General features: G+C 41.7%; 2 protein-coding genes across 5 annotated transcripts; one reads left to right on the top strand and one right to left on the bottom strand.

Annotated features, from left to right (window-relative positions):
• Window positions 1–737: 737 nt before the first annotated feature.
• On the bottom strand, window positions 738–12986 carry cd99l2 (CD99 molecule-like 2). 3 transcript variants are annotated; one of them, XM_035519687.1, is made up of 11 exons: window positions 12730–12986; window positions 10318–10371; window positions 10152–10196; window positions 9900–9983; window positions 6979–7086; window positions 6040–6114; window positions 4612–4683; window positions 4420–4473; window positions 4160–4279; window positions 3997–4062; window positions 738–3860 (listed from the first exon to the last, which is right to left on the bottom strand). In XM_035519687.1, the coding sequence occupies exons 1-11, from the start codon at window positions 12785–12787 to the stop codon at window positions 3799–3801; spliced, it is 798 nt and encodes a 265-aa protein (XP_035375580.1). In that variant the 5' UTR covers window positions 12788–12986; the 3' UTR covers window positions 738–3798. The 3 variants fall into 3 exon arrangements, with proteins under 3 accessions (XP_035375580.1, XP_026871385.2, XP_026871386.2); XM_027015584.2 differs by lacking the exon at window positions 6979–7086 and having other exon boundaries at window positions 12730–12985; XM_027015585.2 differs by lacking the exons at window positions 6040–6114; window positions 6979–7086 and having other exon boundaries at window positions 12730–12985.
• A 4961-nt stretch (window positions 12987–17947) lies between these two features.
• hmgb3a (high mobility group box 3a) lies at window positions 17948–22502 on the top strand. 2 transcript variants are annotated; one of them, XM_027015614.2, is made up of 5 exons: window positions 17948–18051; window positions 20263–20469; window positions 20688–20824; window positions 21007–21181; window positions 21329–22502. In XM_027015614.2, exons 2-5 carry the CDS (start codon window positions 20320–20322, stop codon window positions 21521–21523), a joined length of 657 nt encoding a protein of 218 aa, XP_026871415.2. In that variant the 5' UTR covers window positions 17948–18051; window positions 20263–20319; the 3' UTR covers window positions 21524–22502. The 2 variants fall into 2 exon arrangements, with proteins under 2 accessions (XP_026871415.2, XP_026871416.2); XM_027015615.2 differs by lacking the exon at window positions 17948–18051 and adding an exon at window positions 19479–19692.
• The last annotated feature ends 1149 nt before the right edge of the window (window positions 22503–23651 follow it).

Raw genomic sequence — 23651 nt, 5'->3', positions numbered from 1 at the left:
GTACCGGATCTGTTTTATTTTTTCAGATTCACTTCGTCAGTCATTCCAGTGAAATCGGTGTTCATTCACTCCAGAATCCGTGCACTGATTGGTGCCCCAACGATTTGTTGTGCGTAGAATTTAAAGTTCACGAGGGGAGAACTATTCCGTACTTCACCTCGAAGAAGGTCCAGTCTCACTCAGGAAATGGGAACATTGTATGTGTAGTCATTTATGTAGATGTAATAATAAAATTGCACCAAATTCAATTTTAGGAAATGCTCCTTTAGAGACTGGACTCAAATCTTTCTCAAAGTTTGAAGAGTTACTGCCACACAGTGATCTAGTAATGAAGCTTTGTGTGAGGACTCCTTTAAAAGGTCATTATGCCATCTTTGCCGTTTTTTATCTTCACCTGCGCAATTGTAGGTCGTTTGTCCCGTTCTTTGTGAAACTGTATTTTTATGTCTATTTATTTCTTACTCCTCATTCACTTGTTTATACTTTTACGTTTTATGCGTTTGGTAGACACTCCTATCCAAAGCGATTTTCAATTTTCCATTTTCGTGTTACAGGCGTAGGCAAGTACAGTGCTCTGATTCCTGCCCACGGGCTCTTACTGGTATAGCATAAACCGCCATAGTCCACATGTGGTTATGGTCTAATCGGACACAATTCAGTTATTGTTTCCAGTGAGAAGGTGAAAAATAAAGAAGGAAAAAAACTAAGCAGAATTTACTCTTTTATTTTTTTTTTTATTTTTTTTTTCCATGTTAAATTCTTTCTATTAGGAATTGCCAGTGAGACAAGGAGATTTGAGACCAGATCTGTAGTGCTAAAAAAACAGCAGAAATGTATCAGTTTTAGCAGTGGAGATTGTCGGCTGATCTTAAATTACCTCTGGCCTACAGTGGATGGTGAGTGTCTTGTGCCTCAGCAACAGTAAAGATTAAAGTGAACTAGGCACTAGTGATAGCAGTGGAATTCCATGCAAAAGGCCAAACGTTTCCGAGGTCGAACTTAATGACATCAGTACAGCAATCCCAAAGACCTACTGTATAGCATTACAGTTTGATCTGCCACTGTTGTTGCCAAGTTGACATACAATTGCTTCACTGGCAGTGCAAATCCAAAAACGTTTCAGAAAGGTTTTTCCCTATTGAACTCCCCCAAACTTCATACATCAACTCAGTAAGCAAGAAAAAACGTCAATGTCTACAGCTAGATAACCAAAGCATGCATCTGTGTTTCCACCCTTGTGTGAAAAGCGTTGCAGGTCCCATCCATGACCCCAGAATTCCTCACAGCCAAAACACCACCTCCACCTCATGAGCTATGTGAGAGGTATCTCATTTCACAACGTCACTATAATTGACGATAACAAAAGCCGCAATAGTTACAAAGGCTATCTGAATCCGACAATCGGGGGAACTGGTTTTAACAGTCAAATGATGATGATCAAACTCTGAAATGTTCCTTTTGGATTCACTGTTGAAAATGAGAGTAAGTGGTCAAGGCATTTGTGAATTTTAAATGTCACTACAAGCCAGCTCTATCTGAACAGTCAACTACCTCTGACTGAAGAGAACGTAGGCCAAAGCATGTGCAAAGGGACGAGCTCACAGCACCATTACAAGAGCTCTTCTGGTATATCTGGCACCTTATTAGCCTATCTTTGGTGTTGTGCATTACTGCCAAATAACATGCCCCAAATGCTACATATCACCGTGGTATCCTAACAAAGAAAATGGCAACAGTGAAAAGTTACATTCAATAAACATTCTGTTCGTTAGTTTGGAACCGTGGACATGGAACCGAACTCTTGATAGGACACGACTGTCCCATCAGTGCCGAAAGGCAGGCATGTTCGAGAATGAGCAGTGTATTGGACGAAAAGTCGGTTGTTTACGTTCAGAAATTCCTTGCAATTGAACTTGGTGATATTTTGGCTGTTTTAAATTCCTCTTTGAGATGCTGCACTGTCCTATCAAGAGTTTGACCACACACATTTCTGGTCTGGACACATTCTGCTGAAGCAGCCAGTGTTGCTGGTGTTCAGTATCATGCTGTGTTCCCCTCTGTATTCCCTCCGCCGTGTTCTTCCATGTGCGGGGTAAGCGATAAAGGAGGTGCATCGGAACAGAGCGTGACAAAGTGGAGGCAATGGGAGACAGAAAACACTGGGCGATCTTGGGAAGGCAAATATAGGCTGTGTTCCAATACAATTCTTTTTGCCTCTTCTTCAAAATGTACTACTGCATCTGCCAAAAAAAAGAAAAGCTCTGGTCTTTATAGTTATGTTCTTAAGTTTAGGGAGGCAACCGCACACACAGCTCAGTTGAAAGAGACTTTTCAATTGTAGGGATCTTCTGCGTGGGAAGGGAGCAATAGAACAAACACCAAACTAGAACATAGCCACATGACCAAAGATAATTGGAACACAGCCAAAAATGTCTTTAAGGCAACAGCAAAACTGCAAAGGTGTAACAGATTGTACTAGGATTAAAAAGACAAAAAGCTAACGCCAAAACGCTCCTACTATTAATATGAATAAATTGAGACAACCCCATTCTACTAAAGCTGAAAGAGTGGGGAACAAATATTTCAATACATGTAGTGCTACAAGTGTGTATAATGATACACTGATACAACTATTCGAATACAAAGTTGAACACACGCAATAAACAATTTACAAGCACGATGTCTTTAAAAATCCCCAAATGCCAAATTCCATAGTAAGGAATAGAAAATGTAATATGCTGCTGAAGCCAACAAGTAAGAATGACTTCAGTTTCTAAGCATTTGAGGTTTTAGGCCTACTTGGTACAAGAATACCTAGGCATCTTCTTCACATTAAATTCACCTATTCCTCAGAAACAAGGAAATGCTACAATTGAATTGGCATATCAATAATCAAACCCACACACAAAAAAACCAGAGCAAGACTCAACACAGTTTGTTCATCAACACAATCACCTTTTCACACAGGTATGCCCATTTGAGTTGTCAGTTACTTCTGAAAGCAAATTAAAATGTGAGCAGCTATAGGTCAGTGTTCAATATCAGTCTCAGTCTGATCTTCCTCTCCCGGTACCCTCTCTACAAACAAGCAAACCGGATTCTAGGACACAAAAACCTGCGTATTTACAACAATCACTTCACAACGCTCCGTAAAAGCAGGGCAAATATATACAGATCATGTAAAAGTGTTAAAATGTAAAAAGGAAGTGCATAAAAAGGTAATAAATATTTAGCAACTGGGACTATTTTAAAGTCACCTTCCGCAATAACCAGTGCGTAAAGCTTTTCCTCTTAAAAGTGGATTTCTGAAGCACTTCAACACAAATTTACTTATACAGATTATTCAGTTTCTTGCTTTTCCAACATTAGGTAAACTGTCTAACTGGCTTTGGATTAATGGTGCACATTAGTTACACAGTGATGTTCACACATATGTGTGATGTAGACTGAGGAACTCGGGGCAGCGGTAATGTATGAGCTAAGCTTGTCTCTCACCATTTGTAGAACAAAATATACATATCCTTCTCGATATCTTGACAGCACATATCAAACTTCATTTTTGCAAATGCACCTCTTCATAGGAATAATATTGTAAACAGTCATTTTAGTACCGATCAAACAAACAATAAATTAAATGTGATATTTACAGAAATGTTGGTTAGGTGACCAAGCTTAATGGGTTCCTTGAAAAGTTGAGAGATAACAGGTGCAGGCTAGGAAAGATGGTGCTTTTCCCCACCGGGGCTGGGGGGGGCGTTTCGCATCGCCCCCTCTTCAGGCTGAATGGTGTGGTGCTGCTTACACGGCATTTCCTTCTGTGGGGGGCTCAGCATTAGGGGGCTGGAGAAGGGTTTGTTGAACTGGAGGGGCAAAACAACGGAAAACTGAATCTTATCGTACGCGTCGCCGGGAAGGTTTCGCAGACATGGTGCTGGCACCTTTCTAAAGGTGAGGCTAGAAAAAGGTCAGGGGAGAGACTCTGGCTGATGGATTTACCTTGAGGCTCCTGGGCCACAACAGCTTCTGGATTTTCTGCCTTGACCACATCTGCATTAAGACTCTCTGTGGAAGGATGAGATAGGAATGAGGCAGGCTGGAGACAAGCTAGGGGTGAGGGATGGCTGATACAAGGAGCGGAGGGTTAGCTGGCTTCTCTTACGCTGTATGCTGAAGCACAGCTTCTTCTTCTGGTACGAGATGTAGCCGCTTACTGCACCCACCAGTGCCATGGCAACGGCACTCACAATGCCAGCAATGGTACCCGTCTCTGCCATGGTGTCTGTTGGTGGACAATTTGGAGCACGTGTTCAGGAAAGTGTGATCGCTGGGCTCATTCGCACAATCACAAAACACGGGGACAAAACTGCAGAAGTGAGAAGTAGCCGTCGGAGGCCTCGGAAATCGGTGTGCAATTCTTACCGGGTTCGCCATCATCAGCAGGGCCCAAATGACCACCATCGCCTCCTCGCCCACCTGTGGAGACATCCGTACACACCCGTCATGCCGAACTGGACACTGCGCTGCAGGCTACTGTGCAATAATGGAACGGTGGAAACGCTACAGGCGTTATCTTCTCTACGTGCTGAGACGTGAAGCCATCTGAAAGCCTACCTTTCCCTTTGTCAGGTTTGTAGGTGTCGTCTTTTCCCACATCCAAGAGGTCGTCGTCAGTAAACTCGTTGCCTAGGCGATTTCGGAGAAGGGTGTTGGTGACAGAAGCTAAACCGCCCGCCTGTGCAGGAGCCTCGATACCGAGACTCGGAGGACGGACCACAGTGGAGCCAAATAGCAAAGGACAGAACAGCCTGAGACCCTGAGAAAACGCTAGGAAGGTTAGCTGGTGGCCAAATCCAGCAAAGGATATACCGCGGCAAGCCTCATGCAAACTTATTAGTGCGATTAAAACCACACTAACCATTCTGGGTTACTGATTACGAGTGCAACAGCACAGCGGTGTGATTTGGTAGTGTAGTAGGATGTGTTTTACGTTCCTTATGACTTTGCACTCTCAGACAAACCGCTAAGTAATCCTTCCAGAAGTACAAGCAGGTGGAAGAAACGATACAGATAAGATATAGAAAAATAGAAGACAGGAGGGAGATCTGATCCCCATGCCAGACAGAGTCACCCATATGCAATTCGTTTTGAGTTCACTACCATTCCGTTGTGGCCACTGCACCTACTGTCACCGCGGTCTCCTCCTTCCATGGCTTTATCTGACAGGACCATAAGAGGCCATATAGTTCCCTTTTAGTATTTAGACTTTTCTTGATACCCAGAATACAGCTCCTCTTCATTTAGCCACGAAATAGTCGCCTCATTTGTGAGACGAGAATCTGCTAAATGTTGGCAACAACACGCTAGCTTTCCTTTTCGTCTGTGCCATGCGTTCAGCGTGCGGCGCACGGCTCGGAGCAGTAGTCTGGGAAAACTGTGCTCTCTGGCCTTTTGATGGTTGTCTTTCCAGAGAAACATTAAGTCTTGTCACGTAGTATGTTATACATCCAACGGGAATCCTCAGGGAGAAAACAGTCCACCCTGGCATTTTACTTCTACTTGAGGAACGTTACCGGCTCAGAGTGCAGTATCTGAAACAGTGCAGTAGACCAAGAGAGAAAAATAAAGCTCCACTGACCTACTTGTTGTGCTGGGACGTTTGTTTTTACATTTTCACAAAATGCCTGTATTCTCAGTGAACTAAGAAAGGTCTTGATGCATTTAACATGACATTTCCAAAAGCAACATTTTTCCTTCAGAAAAAAAAAAAAAATCTTTCTGCTTGAATATGAGTGTCTATATATCTATGTCGACGTTACATCAGGTCAGCCTGCTCAGTTCAAGCTCTCTGAAGCAGCAGGGGACAAACTGGAATATAAACCGTTACAGTTTTCTGAAAACACACCCTGGCTTCTCTATCGTTCTCGTTATGGCTCAAGCACATGTAAGATGCAATATACCCATTTAGGCACTTGTTTCTATGGCTACGGTATAACAAAGGTTGTTGTTAATTGCATTATTAGCATGAACTGTGGTTCCCACCTCCTTTGCTAGTCTCCTTTCCTTTGTCATCAATGTTGTTGGGTTCCAAAGCATCACTATGTTCAAAACCTGGATCTAGGAGGTAAATATACAGATATTACATGGATAGGGATAAAATGATGGGATACCCTGTGTGCATTTTGTTACAGAAGGAGTTGTGGACGTCTGTGGAATGATTGTTCGTAACAACAACAAGAACAACAAGTGACTAGTATGGTATTATAACTGAATTTCACTGCAACTTACTGTTACTAATAATGTAATAAATGTCAACATCATTATGCATAATGTCATTATACAGAAAGGATTATGACGCGATAGAGCGGATGGTTCGGCACTATATATGTATTTGGTCCTACGCAGCCGGCATGCAAGATGACCACCAAACACTTAGACATAAAAGAAGTAAATTTCTATATAATTTACTTGCTTTAAATAAATAAATGAAGGAAGGAAGGCAATGCTATGGCACAGGTGCAGGCAAGCTTGCAGCCCGGGAGTCCATGGTGAGACAGGCTCCGCATTTGTATTCACAAAGGACCTGTTGGTGAGTGCAAAAACGCAAGCAGCACATCATCACGCACAGTAAATGCGATGCGTTTATGTGCACGGCGTACACTGAGCGGCAGGACAAGCTCGGTGGACACAAAATGAGACGGCCGACAATGGGGAGGAGGGCTTTCCATCGGTTGTCTGGGTGAGAAGAGAGACTCTCATGGAAAGACCACCTCTGCATGGTAAATTTAAAGCAGAAAAGAGAATGGTGCCAAGTAGGCTATGAAGCTTGCTGGAATAATGCCACTGATCGTTATAATAATTGTTATAAGGGCACACCTTGTTTTCCTTGTTGTGCTTTAAATCTTTCCAGACACGCAGACGCATACAGACTCGGGGACAATGAGTGGCTCTATCGAGAGCATCAGGCGATACAGTACACACCATCCTGGGCCTTGCGGGGAGGGGCAGAGGTTCGGACGGGCCTGGCAGTTGTGCGTGGCAACAAGCCCAGCCGCACAGTGGCCGCAAAGAGGTCAGAGTGGGTTTCCTCTGTCATTAAAGGCCAGTGTGTTAGTAACGGTAAAAACACACACACGCAAACACACACGCACGTGCTGCTCCAGGGTTGATTGATGTGAGAAGAGAGTTGATCCTTACAGCAGAAACAGGGATAGCTTTGGAAATAGGTTAGGCAGGCTCATTGTGTTATAGTACCACAAGCAGACAAAAGCACGGTGCAAAATAAGTGTTGTGTACGGTAGTGATGTTATGTTTGCGTACAATCCGGTTTTATTCTATTTGGTAGGAATGACAGGAGCAGAGTCATACTTGAGGGCTGTTCTGTTCTGTCATTGTGCCCAAATTTCACTGACAGCCCTAAATCCACTCCACTCCCAACGTGAACGGGGACAACCAGCCAGTCACAAGGGATAGACGTTCTGGCTCTTTCTCCCGGTGCCACGCCCACATCTGCTTCTCACCAACAGATCCGATCTAAGTCAGCAGAATACTGACCAGACTCATCTGATCTTCATTTCCCCTCCACTAAGGTGGCCTATTTATTCAACCCTCTGTCTCATCCTCCTTGCGAATTACCGCCACCATTGTGTTGCTTACTGAGCTTGTTTCTTGTCTGTTTGCTCGCCTGGTTGTCGAACTCTTGTTTTCGACATCTACACTTGCCTGACCCTTGTAAACTTTGTGGATTCTGCCTTCCTGGTGCTGCTTTGGATTGGACTGACTGTGAGGAAGAAAACAATCCCGCTATGCAAAGACGACGCAAACCCGGCTCTGAACCCGGCCCACAACTGCTTAGTAGCCTGCTTGGAGGGAAGTATAAAACAATTTGATTGTTTCTGTCTTGATTGTTTGCTTTCATTTCGCACATAAGGTTCCTCCGGCTTAATGAGAAAGAGAGAGAGAAAGAGAGAGAGAGAGAGCAAGAGCAGTGTTTGCACGAGCTAGAGAATGAATGAAGAGAGGGAGAGAGGCGTTAACAAGAACAAAGCAGTGAAATTTTAAAAATTAAACTTTATTTTCTGATTTTCATGTAGGCCATGTTGTAAAGCACAAAAGAAAAACAGTACAGCAACACCTCAGTACAACTATTTAAAGGTTTTCCTGTAAAGGGATACGGAGTGTAATGTTTACTGTGCAGATCACTGATATTAGATCTGAGTGATTTAGTGCTGCTAAACCTATTCCACACGTGTGAAATGAAGGTATATTGGTTCTAAGGTTGAATCTGATCCAAATCCTTTCGCTGTCCTAGATCGTATTTAACACCCCAACCCCCCCGCCCCGAAAAAAAATGAAAAGAACAGAGCCATAAGAGCTGGTTCCCTTCAATTTGTTCCCATCACTAAAATATATATATCTTTTAATATATGGTCACTATATTAAAGGAACTGTGAAACTCCTAATGTGAGATTATTTACAGGCTGGCCTGCATTATTTAAAAAAATCCTTTTCTCAGATATCTGTCTTGATTTATAAAATCCCCACAGAGTGTCCTCAGGAGCATCTGAAATCGGTCAACATACTCTTAGCACATGCTAAAAAATTATTTCATTAGGGTTGGTTTCTGCAATACTACTCTCTGAAATACCAGCAATTCAAAAACAAATAGTGCAAGAACAATAATAATTAAGAAGCCCTAGTAATGGTCTTCAAACTTATAAAAGGATGAATTTTCATACCAACCCCCTAACAACTGGCCATAGCTCATGTCATAGACAACACAAATGCTATTTTTCCCACAATACATAAGCTTTGTCCTGGCTGGGTCATGCAGTGCTTTTGAGTCCATTGTTTGGAGTGCCACATAATCTGCATAATCTGCTCCTATTAAGAATAATCAGTTTACAATAGTGTTTACATAATAAAGCCCTGCTGCATAGACTGCAGCTGTATTCAGGGTTGTGAAGATAAATTTGCATTCACTTTAAGGTAGCTCCAGTTTGTGATGGACAAAGTTAAACTCAGTTTGGTGTAAGACAAATGTCTACTCTTTGAAATCCAATTGAAGAAGTATTCTATTGACAAATCTAGAAAAAACATATTTTATTCATCATTCAGTTTTCCATTTTTGTAAAATGCTTAAAAACACTTACAAATACTATGAATGGTGAATAAAAAAGTTTTTTTAAGCTTATCACTGGAGTATGTACGTGCTTGAGCAATGCTTTGCCAATCTAAGGCCACAGAAAATCATTACATCTTCAAACGCAGACTGAAGACCCATCTATTTGCAGAATATTTAAAGGACAACTGACCCTGCTCCCTTATTGACTGACTAATTTAGTACTTATTGTAGGGAATTATTTATGCTTTTTAACAAACTCTAGCACTTATTGTTTATAGCACTTATTATTGTTTAAGATAGACCTTATGTATTTTGCACTCCTAGGTATCAGCATTCATCCCTGTATTCTAGTATTCTAGTTCATTTGGCATGTTTAATTCTAACCTACTATTCTGTACTTGGATATATTCTATGAGTAAATGACAAAGCACTTTTGTAAGTCGCTCTGGATAAGAGCGTCTGCTAAATGCCGTAAATGTAAATGTAAATTACGTGTGGGCAGACAGGGCAAACTTTCGACCGTGAGATCTGATGCGCTCTGGCAGGGAGACACGCGAGCCTTCAGCTTCTCTTTACGAGAGCAGTGATGTTTGCTGCATGCAGCATTCTTAAGTGCTTCCTTTACCTCAGAATCCCTCTCACAAGTTACCACAGACCAGGCTTAAAGAGAACCAGCTCGCACTCCGCACTGGAAACACTGAGCGACGCTATTAGAAGGGCGGGTTGGAGTTACGTCCATGTGATAAGACGCGCGTGTTCAAAACAATGGCTCTCTCACCTGGCATGAGCTTGGGTTTGACTGGGTCTTTTGGCAGGACTGGAGGCTTTTTGGTGGATTTATCTTCCAGCAGGTCTGAAATACCTAAATGTGTGCGGCATAACACCCAGAAGTACAGCTTGTCAGTCATGTGGTTATTATAAGACAAACTTAGATACCTTTCACAAATTCTGAAAAGCTAAGTTACATTACAATGATAATTCTTGCAATGCATTATTGGTTAAAAAAATAATAACAGGTTGAAGTAATTACCTTTCCCTGCTCCTGGCCCTCCTGCTGGTTTCGTCTTTGGAGTTGCTGGAGAAATGACACAGCTAGGCGTCAGATTACTGTGATGATTGTTGTCAAGCATGTGAAAATGTCTATGTGAAAACCTTCATGAGCCTGGAGGTTCGCTCTCTGTGCTGGTATTACTTACGAGTGGCTTTTTCATCATCCAAAGCATCCAACAGGCTTAAATCCTGGCCCAGACCTACAACCCAAAGGTGCAAGAATCAAGTCAGAACACACACATTCTGCCCTATTTGTTAGCAAAATAGGGGAGGGAAATTACAGCCGAGCTTCAGCTGTTAAGCTATGGTGGTATACAAGGACAAAAAAACCTTTTGCATTCACATATTTCACAAGAACTACATTTTTTTCCCCATGTATAATTCTGATGGATTGAATAGCATGTTCTGACAGACTGAATCGCTTGTAGTGTAAAGGGGGATTTCTAAACCCAGCAAATGTTTTTTTCCATGGTGGTCAAACCTTCTACTGCAATCCAGCCCGAACTCTAGACCAAGTTCCTTCCACATGTTTTGTTACCCTTCTACAGTATCACATTAGCCCCTTATACCACAGCTATCAATCAGAGCCATGGACTGCACACACATGCACGCAAACATTCTATAATTAATCCTATGATTCCATTTGTGTGGTGTTTTCATACTAGTACAGAAAGTTTGAATAAACTTTTAACTAACTCTAAAAAACACAAACACAAGTTTTGTGTTTTCTCCATGTATTTTTAGAATGAGCCATCTTTATTATTCACTTTCCTTTTCTAACATTCCAGCGTGTGCCAGCGTATCTCTCTCTCACTGTAGCTATTTAATCTGGACATAGGCTTGTGCGGTCCTTGCTAGAATTAGTAAGAGCAGTAAAAACACCACCACCAGGCCAATTCAGCATAATGCCACTGTGTCATATGACTAAACTCACGTGATGCAGCTCGTCTCCAAGTCTAAACCATAAAAAAAGGCATTTAAAAAGTTATTTATCTGTTAGAAGTAACTCAGTTTAGGAACCAAACAGTCAACTTTACCTCAGATTTTGTGAGGTAACAAGTAAAATCAGCATTCAAAGACTTGGTTATATGTAGTCGTGGTTGTATTTATATTTCAGACTATGCACCAGATATTTGGAGGAAAGAAATTACAAACACGTATACAGATCTTATAGTTACATCAGCGTATTCCTAAATGGATAACCATCTTTGCATACTCAGAACATGCTTAAGTCAAAATTTGTATTCTTAATAAAGCACTGCTCTTGTTGTTACACAACCGACCAGTAATTAACTCACAGGGCACTCATGATGGCAAAATAAACCTGAAACCAGACAACACAGTTGGCCAGTACTTGCTCATGCATAAATAATGAGTTACTCAGTATAAGAAAGTTAAGCATATGGCCACTTGCATCGATCTAAATAACAGAGGGTGTGGCTGAAGGACATGAGGAGGGGTGTGTCAGCCAGTCTCCACACTGGCTACAACTACTCTACTCCTTCAGCTGGAGCCTTTTTTTTGGTGGGTGCGCTAGTGCAAAAGGGGGGGACACTATTGTCGCATCACCATCTGACATCAACATTAGCATAAAACCTATAGACAAATGTCACGCACACACTGCCAAGCATTTTGCAATTTCACCGAGCATCACTGCCTCAGCCATGGAAAACACCCATGACAAACTAAATCCTTGCAAAAAGACATGTGTTGCACCCCTACCCCTACCCACAAAAAGTTGGTATCTCCCCATATTCCGCAGTCTCCAAAAAACTCGGCACCCATGCTGTACAGGGGCTCAGTCTACACTAGGAGACACATTTTACATCTGTGGCTCCCTCTTCACCTGGGGGCTGCTGGACCGTGTAGAAGACTAGGTGGCACCCTTGTCGTTATTCCCAACCCCAGCTATTATTGATTTTACAAAACTGAAGCATCTGATTAACAGCAATATTGCAATGGCTCATACATGCCAGTTATTTCTAAAAATCCATATATTACACTACAGTCATATACAAGTTATAAAGCCTATATTTCATTCATATAAAAATGCAGATCGGGTTTTTGACCTTTATCAGTTGTGCTGCATGAAGGGCTACGGTAACAAACGTGTTCCGTGCAAGTAAGTCATGGTACATAACGCTTGAAAGGTTTCTGAAGACCTGAGTCACAGAGAGCAAGATAAAACCAATGCCCACATGCCACAATGGTCCTGTGCTGAACGTTAACACCGGCATGCATCTCAAACATGGGCAAATTAGGTCTACAAAATAAATTGCAATATTATTCTTTACTATTAACCTCCCATAACACACAGCGCAAACATAAGAGGCTAAAAGGAACCAAAATCGTCGTTTGGCGAGGAAACAAGGCAGGTTAGCCTATTCTGAACACAATGCTGTAATATTTCCCGTTAAGTAAATCAAGTATTTCAAATATGAAACGCATAACCGTTAACGCGTAAGGGAAAATTGCACTTTGAAAATCTGCCGGTCGACAGAGGAGGAAGAAAAACGATTACCTAGGCATGACACCAACAAAGAGGGCGAAGCGCTTACCTTTCACTGCCACCAGAGAAAAGACGGCCAGGAGAGTCCACACCGAAAGTCCCCGCATGATTAAAAGTCCGAATATTCGGTTTGCAGTGAGCCAAGTAGCTGGATTGTATTTCTCGATGGTGTTTGTAACCACTCCCCGGCCCGAACGGCTGTTGAAATGTCGTGTGGTTACAGGCCCACTTTGCTGTAAGTAACGGTGCGACAGTGGCGAGCGAACCGCTGCAACGACGTCTGCAGTGCGAATGAGAGGCACGCGGGGACGAGCGGTACAGGGGCTTAGGGCGGTTCCTTTTCTCTACATACTCGACTCAGCTTTGGAGAAATATTAGCAACACAGCTCATGTCATTTGTTCGGCCTATATTATGCATTCAGTACAGACAACGGAAAGGTTTGTTTTTGTTTTTTAAATTTACGATTTAAAAAAAACTCGATGTAGTCTGTAAAGGAAATACTATGTGCTTCAGTGATTCACATACATTCAGCAGTATCCTGTTCCCTAGGAAAAATGTTTATGTAAGCAAAGAACTTTAAGGAAGTGAGACCGTAGATCAGATAAGCAGGAAGATGTCTCTCGCTTTATTGCCTGCAATTAAGGGATGACAGTCAAGCAAGATTCTTACCAGCCGGCCTGAAAGAGATAAGCAACGCTTAAAGCTGAATGGTATATGAGCCATAGCAACAAGAGGCAGGAAGTCTGTGATTGGTCAAGGCATACAGTTAGAATTGTATATCAAGCAATGCTCTGTATGACTCGGGGCTTCTCTTGGTAGTGAGCCCCACACTCTGTGGAATCTTTCTTTTCTATTAAAACCTTTTTTACTTATTATCCACATCTGACTCCCCGTTTCATTGAATTTCCACCACAAGTCTTTGATATGCTAGGTGACTTTTTGTGCTCCAAATGCTGCTTCAAGCACACTACATGCACGAATGTCGATCTAGGAGCTGCAAGCAAAGTGGACTACACGAGCAATTCAGCCATTTTAAGGGAGGGAACGTCAAATTGCACGTGGAATATAACAGTAACTGTTCATCACTGTGCAGGAGGTTAACACGAACTGCCACAATGAAAAGTGCTACCAGTTTGGGTTACCAGGGGACCTCCACAGCGACCAGGGGTGCAACTTCAAGTTGGAAGTCATGGCTATGGTCTGCATAGCCTGGGAACCAGAAAGACTTGGACTACGCTGCTCCATCTACAGAGTGATGGCTTTGTGGAGTGCCTCAACCATGCACTCACCACTCAGCTCACCTTTATCACTACACAGCACCAGAGTCACTGGTATCGTCACCTGTTCCTGGTCCTGGTGGCATGCTGCTCTTCCATGCAGGAGTCAACTGGGTTCGCTCGAGCTGTTCTGATGTTCAGCCGCAACCCCAGGACACACTTAGAGCTTATGTTTGGCTGCTTGCCAGGGTCGGAGGAGGACAGCGTGCCTGGAGTGTGGTACACCAAACACCAGCTCACCAGAAATCACAAAGATTATGCCAGCGTGCTCCAATAAAAAGCTTATGACTCTCATTATGGGTGCAAGCATGGCTGTACAACCTGACAACCTACACTGCAAAAAGGGACACAGATCCAAACCAGAGTGGCCATAGGAGGACTCCTATGTCGAGAATTAACACGTAGGTGATGTAGAGTATCAGATCCGGATGGGAAATTGGGATGTTGTGGTTGATCCGAAACGGCTCACCACATACCAGAAGAATGAAAAAGACAATGCGAAGGCTGAGCAGACTGATGACTCGCTTGTGCTGAGGATGTGTGGCCTCATGACAAGGCTGGAGGTGCCTGCTGTCGAGAAGCAAGCACCTCACAACACTTTTGTGTGTGCAGACAGACACTCCAGACTGTGTGTGCAGACAGACACTCCAGACTGTGTGTGCAGACAGAGACTCCAGACAGAGTGTGCAGACAGAGACTCCAGACAGTGTTCAGACAGAGATTCCAGACAGTGTGCAGACAGAGACTCCAGACAGAGTGTGCAGAGACTGCAGACAGATTTCCTGTGGTTTTTAAGGTTTTCTGACATCATCACTATTCTGTCAATGATGGTGAAGTAACCTGTTCAGAAAGTTCACCAAATCAGCAGTAAAGTGAGTTGAGCTGGTTAAGCTTTACATAGTTAGTTAATGGTAGTTATCACAAGGTAAATATTGGCTATAGCATGCTGTCTAGCCAACACCAACCATGTATTAATTTTATGTAAAAAATATAGGATCAATGTTACATAGATCCTCCTTGCCCAGGTGTCATGAGAAAAACAAAGAAAACTCATCTGCGTGATGACATTATTGGGCATTTCAAATGATAGGATTTAATCAACTGTTGTTCCCTTGACCTACATTACATGATTAGTGAGAAGGGAATACAAGCGCACTGCTGAGGGACCCTGTGGAATGGAACACAGCTACTGAAGCAGTGGAAGCCAGTGCTCCTATCACTTTTCTAAGACATTAATCTTCTTCCCAGTTATTGAGCAGTCCAGACCGGATGTCTCTGTCTTGGCTTAGGAAAATACTTTTGTTCACAAAAAAAAACTTTATCTGCCACTTAATATTTGCAGCATATACAAAGAAATACTCTTTCACAGAATAAAAGATGACATTTTAACCACTGAACACTGAACCCCTAAACACGTTATTAGAGAAAATCTTTCACAGGTACATGTGAATATTACATATAGGTGAATATTATAAGTGTAAGGTTACGGACTGTAATTCATCTTTTGTATACACAATTTCAGCCAACCTTTATCCCAGTCAACACTGTTCAGACCAGCAGTGGCGTATCTGCCATGGTTACGGAGGTGGGGCCTGTGGAGTGCAGGAGGGGGTGGGGCCAAATTCCAGTTGGTCCCTTTGCATTGGGCTTTACTCATAATTCACAAATGGCTCCTTTAACTTAACATTAACCCTCACCAGCCAGTCCTAGCATATGCTGCTTTACTCACCCTGATATTCATCTATGCACCTCTTATTAATAATGTGTCTCATTCCTGATAGACAAAGGGTCAAATGGTTCTTTCAAACAAGATATATTCTGTATCAACTCCAAAATCCTAAAAAATTCATATATATATATATATATATATATATATATATATATATATATATATATATATGTGTGTGTGTGTGTGTGTGTGTGTGTGTGTGTGTGTGTGTGTGTGTGTGTGTGTGTATCTTTTAATCCAGGGTGCAGAAGATCCTAGTTATGTCGCTGCTGACCAGATATGATTTCCATTCCCAGAACATCAGTAGCAGCAGTCACATGGCAGTAAGACAGTAGTGGAAGTTGCACTACTAAGAATGTTTTAGGCACTGCAGTGCTACTGAATGTTTTAGATGTCAGTGTCATTGCTGAATTGAGATATCCAAACCACAGCAAACAACCTTGTGGTCAAAAACTGACCTCTGATAAGAGTTGCATAACACGCGTGGCAACAGAACACCTACAGGGCCTTTTTAAAAGGAAATAAAACTTGGTGATTACATTAAATCTCACAACACTGAATGAGAAAGGTGTGCACGCAGGATAATATAAGTAAATGTATCAGGTTTGATGTCGTGGTTTATTATCCTTGTCACCGTTGGCAAATCACTTTAAATAAAGGGTGCGCTCTGACGGGCTAGATAATATGTAATCTTCCTCACTCATTTTAGTTCATCCCGACGTGACTAACTGGGCATTCTCCCCCCAGGTTGGCACATCCACATTCGCCACCTCCCGCAGAATACATCGTCAGAGCAGATCATACACGCCTGAATACTAAATTATCCAACTGGCTTTCTTACTGTTCCTAGTTGCGAAGTACTGCCATTCTTTGGAATGCGTACCAAGCGAGTTTTCTGTCTGTCTGCTAGTTTTCTGTCTGTTCAGTTTCTGGTTACCGAAGCGTGCTCCTCTCCTGTTTTCCGCATTCAGCCTGATCCCTCCATACCTCCCAGACTCTGCTATCTCCTCTCGACCCTTGAATGGAACGGTGACAATAAGGATTTCGCCTCAATCCACACCTGGGTTGCGCTATAGTAGCTTGATATATAAAAGAATAAAGCCTCTCACTACTGGACCCCCTGTTTTCTCTGCGTTATTTTTGCTGTTACACCCCGAGCTGTCCTGAGTCGTTAATAGTGCCTCATTGTCAGTGGGAGAGGCTTGGGGAACTCTCTCCCCATCGTCTAGCAGTGCAGCTGCCAGTCAGGCTATGATCTGGAATGGAAGGTGTCAGGCGCTAGTTTACACATCGTTAGAGAACTATGAACACTTAAGGAGATGATTGTTCGTGGCACTAGCATGCTAAAATGTGTAAATGCTCAGAAATAAGCAAACTGAAGAGACCCCATTCTTATAGGCTATCTAAATGCAAATAACATCATGCAGTGCCACTTAAATTGCAGATTGGGTAGAACATTATTGACTTCCAAGTTTTTATTTTTGTCTTTGGAAGTATCTAAAGGCTTGTGTATGTATCCTTCCTAAATGACACAAAACAACACAAGGAGCCTTTAAAATGACAAATTGCTTTCTATTACAGTTACAAACCAGCCCACCCTTGATCTATCTATAACCTTGCACTTGAGAAAAGGTAGCTTTGACGACTACTATCCTTTATTTACCAAAATACGACACAAGTTCATAAGTTTAGGATGTCTCTGACAGTGGGTCCCACATTTGACACATTTCAAAGGGACACAAGACTCTTTGAAAAAAAAATGGGTTTGTGCTGTGCACACAGGTATTCGCTCAGAGAATACTGCTGCCATCCAAATGGTGAGTATGAGTGAATAAGAGTTCACATACTAAGATCTGGGAATTCAACCCAAAATCTGGAATACTTAAGTCTACAACCTGGGTTATTAATAGTGTAAGGGCCCGAAAGTTCCTTAGAAGGATGAACCATGATAAACGAGTAAATTACACCTTTTAAATTCCAAAACTAATAGCGAAACCGTAATCGTCTACCATGGAAACAATCACGTTGAAACAATAGCTACGTGACAGAAATGCGTCTCTAGGCGGGGGATGATTTGCCTTAATCGGACATGTACTCAGACCTTTTGTTGTTGCTCCTATTACGCTTGCAGTAGTGAGACTTCCAACATCTCTTCCCGAAATCGGCGGAACCAATCTGTGTGGAGCGCTGCTGGACGTGCGTGACCCACAGCCCAATCGGCGGTACTGGAGGTTGTTTTGAACCGACGAGGCGACCGACCAATCAGGCCGGTCTCGTCTCGAGCTAGCGCGAGGCTCGGCGCGTGGGTTGAGGAGAGAGAGGGGAAGACGGAGAGAAAAGACTTCAGGGAACTCAACAACACAGGTACGGCCAAACGACCAGGCTTTAAAAATACCTCATGTGCATAAACTGGCACGGCGATTCTGTTTATAGACCCGTGCACTTTTAAACGCCGTGTGTAGATCTATTTTTAGTCTACAGATGATTATTAGCTATTTACGATATTTGTATTTATTGATATAAAAAATGTAGAGAAAATAATGTTTGCAGATATTATGTTAGCATAAACTATATTTTTTTCTAGAAACATGCTGTCTTTCACCTATGTAATCCCGGAATTGTGCAAAAAGCTATAAAATCTATAAATTGTTTTTTTCTATAGTGTGCTTGATCGTTTAAAATGGCTAATCATATAGTGTACTGTTATTTGCACGTATATTATTTTTTCCACTGATTCTGAGTGGTGAAAAGTTTTAAAATGTGTGTTTGATTCCTTACACCCATCGCTGCTGTGCCTTAACACTGACTACGGCTGGCTGTGTCCTATCTGCGAATCACTCTGCCCTTCCAATACAAACAGATTTCGATGCTATCTCTTAATAACGATATGATCTCTGTCGAAAAAGCTTCGTTTTAAATTTCACTCTTTGCTCTCTATTAAGCATCAAAAAGAAAAAATGGTATAACGGCTAGAAACATGGTTTTGCATTTTTTTCTCTTCATAGTGAAATTCTCTCGCTTGCCATGTATTAAAATGGCTGGTGATTTAAACCATTGACAAGAGGCAGTTCCTACACGCAGCAAGGACTCAACATTTTCAGACAGAAATATTTGCTTTGGGAGCTAAAACGCGGATTACTTTCGTTTTCGCCTTGAAACGACTTTCCCTGTTTCTCTGTTTTAGAAATAAAATGGCATTCGGTGGATTACCACCTTTCCGAACTTGACAGATTTGATAGAGGCTCGCGCTGGAAATGGCTGGCGCATAGCCTTTGTTACAAGCGGCGATGCAGCAAGCGACAGCTAGGGCTCCAACTTTACCAAACAGTTCAAAACGTTCAAACACAAAACGACAGCGCACAAACGCATCAGTTTTGAAAAACTACAGCGTTCGATATAGTGAATGAGATTATTTTTTCTGGCCGTAAGGTCTCAAAATGTGTCGAAAACGCCTTTGAAATCTAAGGGGGTGTGTGTGATGCTTTGTTAGCCCCGTACCTTTCAGCTCCCCCTGTAGAGGCCATTTTAATGAATGGGACGCTGGCGCAAACAGCAACGCTTCTCTGCGCTATACACGCCCGCATCTGCGAATCCCGCTATACAGTATATATGGGCACTGGCAGCGGAACGTGTCTGGCTGCGTAAACTGCAGATGGAAACGGAGAAAGTGGCCCGCAAAAATGCGTTAAAGATCGGCAGAAACAAAGATCAGTCTCTCTCACGAGGACGCATTTCACAAAATGGAAGATGAGTAATTCGTGGGGATGACCTTTCAGGTTTTTTTTTTTTCCCCCGCAGAAGCTTGCTATACCGTCGCCTCGTCTCAGCGCCAGACGCGCAGAGAGCGCGTTGAGTAGGGAGGCTGAGTTCGCCGTGCATGCGTCCGACATTGCGATGGAAGTTTGGGGAATGAACAAAAACAACGCAAAGTAACGCGCTAATTATGTTTGGGCGGTGGCGACACAAAAGAACATGGCGGAGATACAAAATATATCCAGTATTTTTGTAGGTATTTATCTTTATGGCACAAATAGCCCTTTAGTAACCGCATAATTACATGCAATGACGATTACCAAAGAGAATGAAATATGAATTATTGTTTTTAATCATTTCTACATTTTTACAGGAAAACTATATTCTTTTTATGATCGTGAAACATTATATATATATATATATATATATATATATATATATATATATATATATATATATATATATATATATATATATATATATATATATATATTGTTCACGATCATATAAAGAATATAGTTTTAGAATTAGTGTTTTGTTTAATAAAAAAATATTTTTAGGAGTTTCCCGTATAGGGCCTTCAGCTACAATCACTCATTAACAATCGGTTCACATCCCTCATGCAATAAGGGAGGGTCTTCTGGCTCATTCTTCTGCAAATTGAGCTTTGGTCCTGGCAAGCACCACCTCAACAGAGAATTTTAATAGGATCTCCTTTCTTATCAGTGTACTGCTTCTTCAGCTTTTAAAACATGGATACAAGTGTATTTTGTATCTGTGGATGTTCCTCTGATGTATAAAGTCACTGTTTACACCCTCTAGATAAGAAGGCGTAATCAGTAAAGACGTGTGGACACCAGCATCCTGCTTCTGACTAGAATGGCTAAAGGGGACCCCAGGAAGCCAAAGGGCAAGATGTCCGCTTATGCGTACTTTGTGCAGATGTGTCGTGAAGAGCACAAGATGAAGAGCCCTGGGATTCCTGTTAACTTTGCTGAATTCTCCAAAAAGTGCTCTGGGCGATGGAAGGTTAGATCTTCTTATTTTTCATTATTGCTTTAGTTAACTTTTTAGATGTGGATGTAAATATTTTATTTCATAGATAGATGTTTTGGTACTGGTATGTCCAGCCAAATGTGAGACAGTGTACTTTATCTGAGCATTCTTGCTTTGGTATGTACAATACAATTTATGTGTTGTTTGATTATTTATAGTATAGGCAGATTCTTTCAGCTTTCTTTCGGTAGGCGCTGTCAGGGAAAGAGAAATCCCGGTTTGAAGACATGGCCAAGCAGGACAAATTACGGTATGATCAGGAGATGATGCACTACATGCCTGGCAAGCGAGGCAAAAAGAAGGACCCCAATGCACCCAAGAGACCACTGTGAGTATAACAGGACGATTAGCACAAAACAGATGACCTGCATTACCTGGATTTGTCCCATAGTGAACTGTGTAGCTTATTGCAGTTTTGTTTAAATAAGCAGCCATGCCACTGCATTTTGTACATACAGTCTTGCCAGATTTCAATTAGTAATAAATCGATTGTCTTTTCAAATTTCATAGGTCTGGCTTCTTCATCTTTTGCTCGGAGCATCGTCCCAAAATCAAGGCCCAGTATCCTAATTTGGGTATTGGAGAAGTAGCCAAGAAACTCGGGGAGATGTGGAACAGCCTCACAGATGCCAATAAACAGCCTTATCTGATGAAAGCCAACAAGTTAAAGGATAAATACCAACAGGTAACATCTGACGCTTCTGTACTCTCCTAGACAAAAGTAAAGGCTGTCCGTCTTTATTGAAGAGGTGGTTACGAGGTACCAGCAGTGGCTGTCTTCTCGCACTAAAGTACTCGGTAATTGAAGCAGAGTTGCATTTTCTGTTTACAGGACATTGCTGATTACAAGTCAAAGGGCAAAGCTGGAGACATGGTCATGGGTATGAGCATGGGTACAGGTATGGGCATGGGCATGATGGGAGTGGCCCCTAAACCAATGATGAAGAGCAGCATGGATGAAGAGGACGATGATGACGAAGACGACGACGACGACGACGAAGAGGATGAAGAGGAGGACGATGAATAGGCTTCATTTTTTAGTGTTTAAGCTATTATCATTGTTATTATAACTATTATTATTATTGAATTTTCTATCTGGTTGGAGCGCGGCGGGAACACACTGGTGGTCTGTGGTGCAACACTTTATTATTTTGAATGGTTAAATGGTTTGTGATGTTGCTGAGGAAAGGACAAATACTGTGAGTGAGAACTTAACAGATGCAGCTTCCTACCTCCTACCATTTTTGCACGTTTGTGTGTGTGTGTGTTTGTTTGTGTGTGTGTGTGTGTGTGTGTCACAGTGACAGCCCAGTGTCTTCCTGACCTCCCTTCGCTTCCATTGATTAGCTATATCAAACCATTTAAACAAGTGGTAGCACCGCTGCATATAAACGCATTATGAATTTTTCTCATATCATTTCATGCATTATGAATTTTTGTTTTATTTCATGGGTATGTAACTGTAACTGTACGAGTCACTAGATTTTGATTTGTTATTATTGCTCAGTGTTGTGTGTATCAAATTGTCATTGGTGCCTCCGTGCTGCACCCGTATTAGGACAAGTCATGCAGATCTCGGTCCCCGTTAGACGTTCCCCTTTTGTGATGACCTACACCCAGTGTTCTCCGGCACTAAGCGTAACCATTACTTGAGAAACTGTGAAATGGGTCTTGGGTCCATGCAAAAGGATGACTTCTGTTAACACACAGCTGTCCTGATGCAGGCTGGGAAATATTTGGAAAGTGCTCTTTGACACACTATATTAACAGTTAGTTCATGCCCAAGCCCGCTTGGGTTATGAGCACGGGATGATTTTATTTAGGAGTTTTGTGTTTCTTGTCTAAGTGCATTTTAATATTAACTGTTAACTGCGTTCTCTTGAACTGAAGGTGAGGACAAGTGCAACTGTTGACGATAAATCTGTACTTATATCTGTATCTAAGATTTTCTTTTTATATGTTTAGAATGCTACATTTGAAATTAAACAGACTCCATTTTTTTATAATCACGTGTTTTTTCCTGTATTCTTGTTAAACAATCAAATAACTAAGAGGGCATAAACAATTGTCTAGATCTGATGCAAGATACTGCAATTATGTAATAATTTTGCTGGCTGATTATATTGGCTGGTACTGATTATACTGGCAGGTGTGAAGTACAACAATAATATGTGTTCATGATCATGAAAAGATTTAGAATTACATCTTGTCAAACACAAACTGCATGCAAGCTGCTACAGTTTTCTGTCCATGATGAAAGAAATCCTATTGTTATACCAGCAAGTGTCCTTGTACCACTGCTATTACTCTCAATAGGAGGGCGGGCCAAGCAGTTGAAGGCATGGTGGGAATATTTAGCTAATTGTAAGTCTGCTTCAGTATATCAAGGGTTCATGGCCAAGGCGACATTTAAGTATCTTATCTATTTAAACCACTGAAGTCCATTTTAAGGAGTCCTTAGATTATCTCTGTGCTATTTTTGTCTTCCTGTTGTCTGGAACTTGTGTCTGAGTGTGTTCTGAAGATCTAAATGAGAGGGAAGTATTCTAGTTTATTTAGAGAGGGACTCTATGGAGATTTGAAAGTCAGCATTATCTTGTCTTAAGTGACTCAAAGCATCTTCTTAAATCACAGATTTTTGCAGTAAAGAAAAAACATGAAAAGTTTAAGAAGGAAAGATTTTACTTTCAATTTCATTGGAACTTGTCTCTCTAATATGCTGCAGCTGATGGTTTACTGAGTTTTGCTTGTTTAAAAATTTCTTTATACAGAATAGTGCATTACTGGTCACCTTGCTTTGCTACAATAGGAGATTTCCTGGGCCTACCATATATAAAAGTCAACGTGAACAATGTTGTCATTCAGACTAAAAAAACAAGATGTGTAGAGCTGAACAAGATTGCATTTCTCCACCTCTGATGTGCAAATATAACATAAAGGCAAGTGCACATAAGATAACAGGTCGATATCTTAGGAAGCATGGACAGACATAAAATATTAGTATAGGAAAAATATAGAAAAATACTGTACGTTGTATAGAAAATATTGCATGTAGATCACAGTTGTGGCATTGCACAGTGCAACAGGAAGTGCAAACTTGACACTTGAATAATGATAAAGTGCTCAAGTGATGAGGAACACTGAATTATTGCACA

This window comes from Electrophorus electricus, chromosome 19 (genome assembly GCF_013358815.1).
Source record: "Electrophorus electricus isolate fEleEle1 chromosome 19, fEleEle1.pri, whole genome shotgun sequence".
NCBI classification, from domain to species: domain Eukaryota; kingdom Metazoa; phylum Chordata; class Actinopteri; order Gymnotiformes; family Gymnotidae; genus Electrophorus; species Electrophorus electricus.
This window is presented reverse-complemented; position numbering and strand designations above follow the sequence as displayed.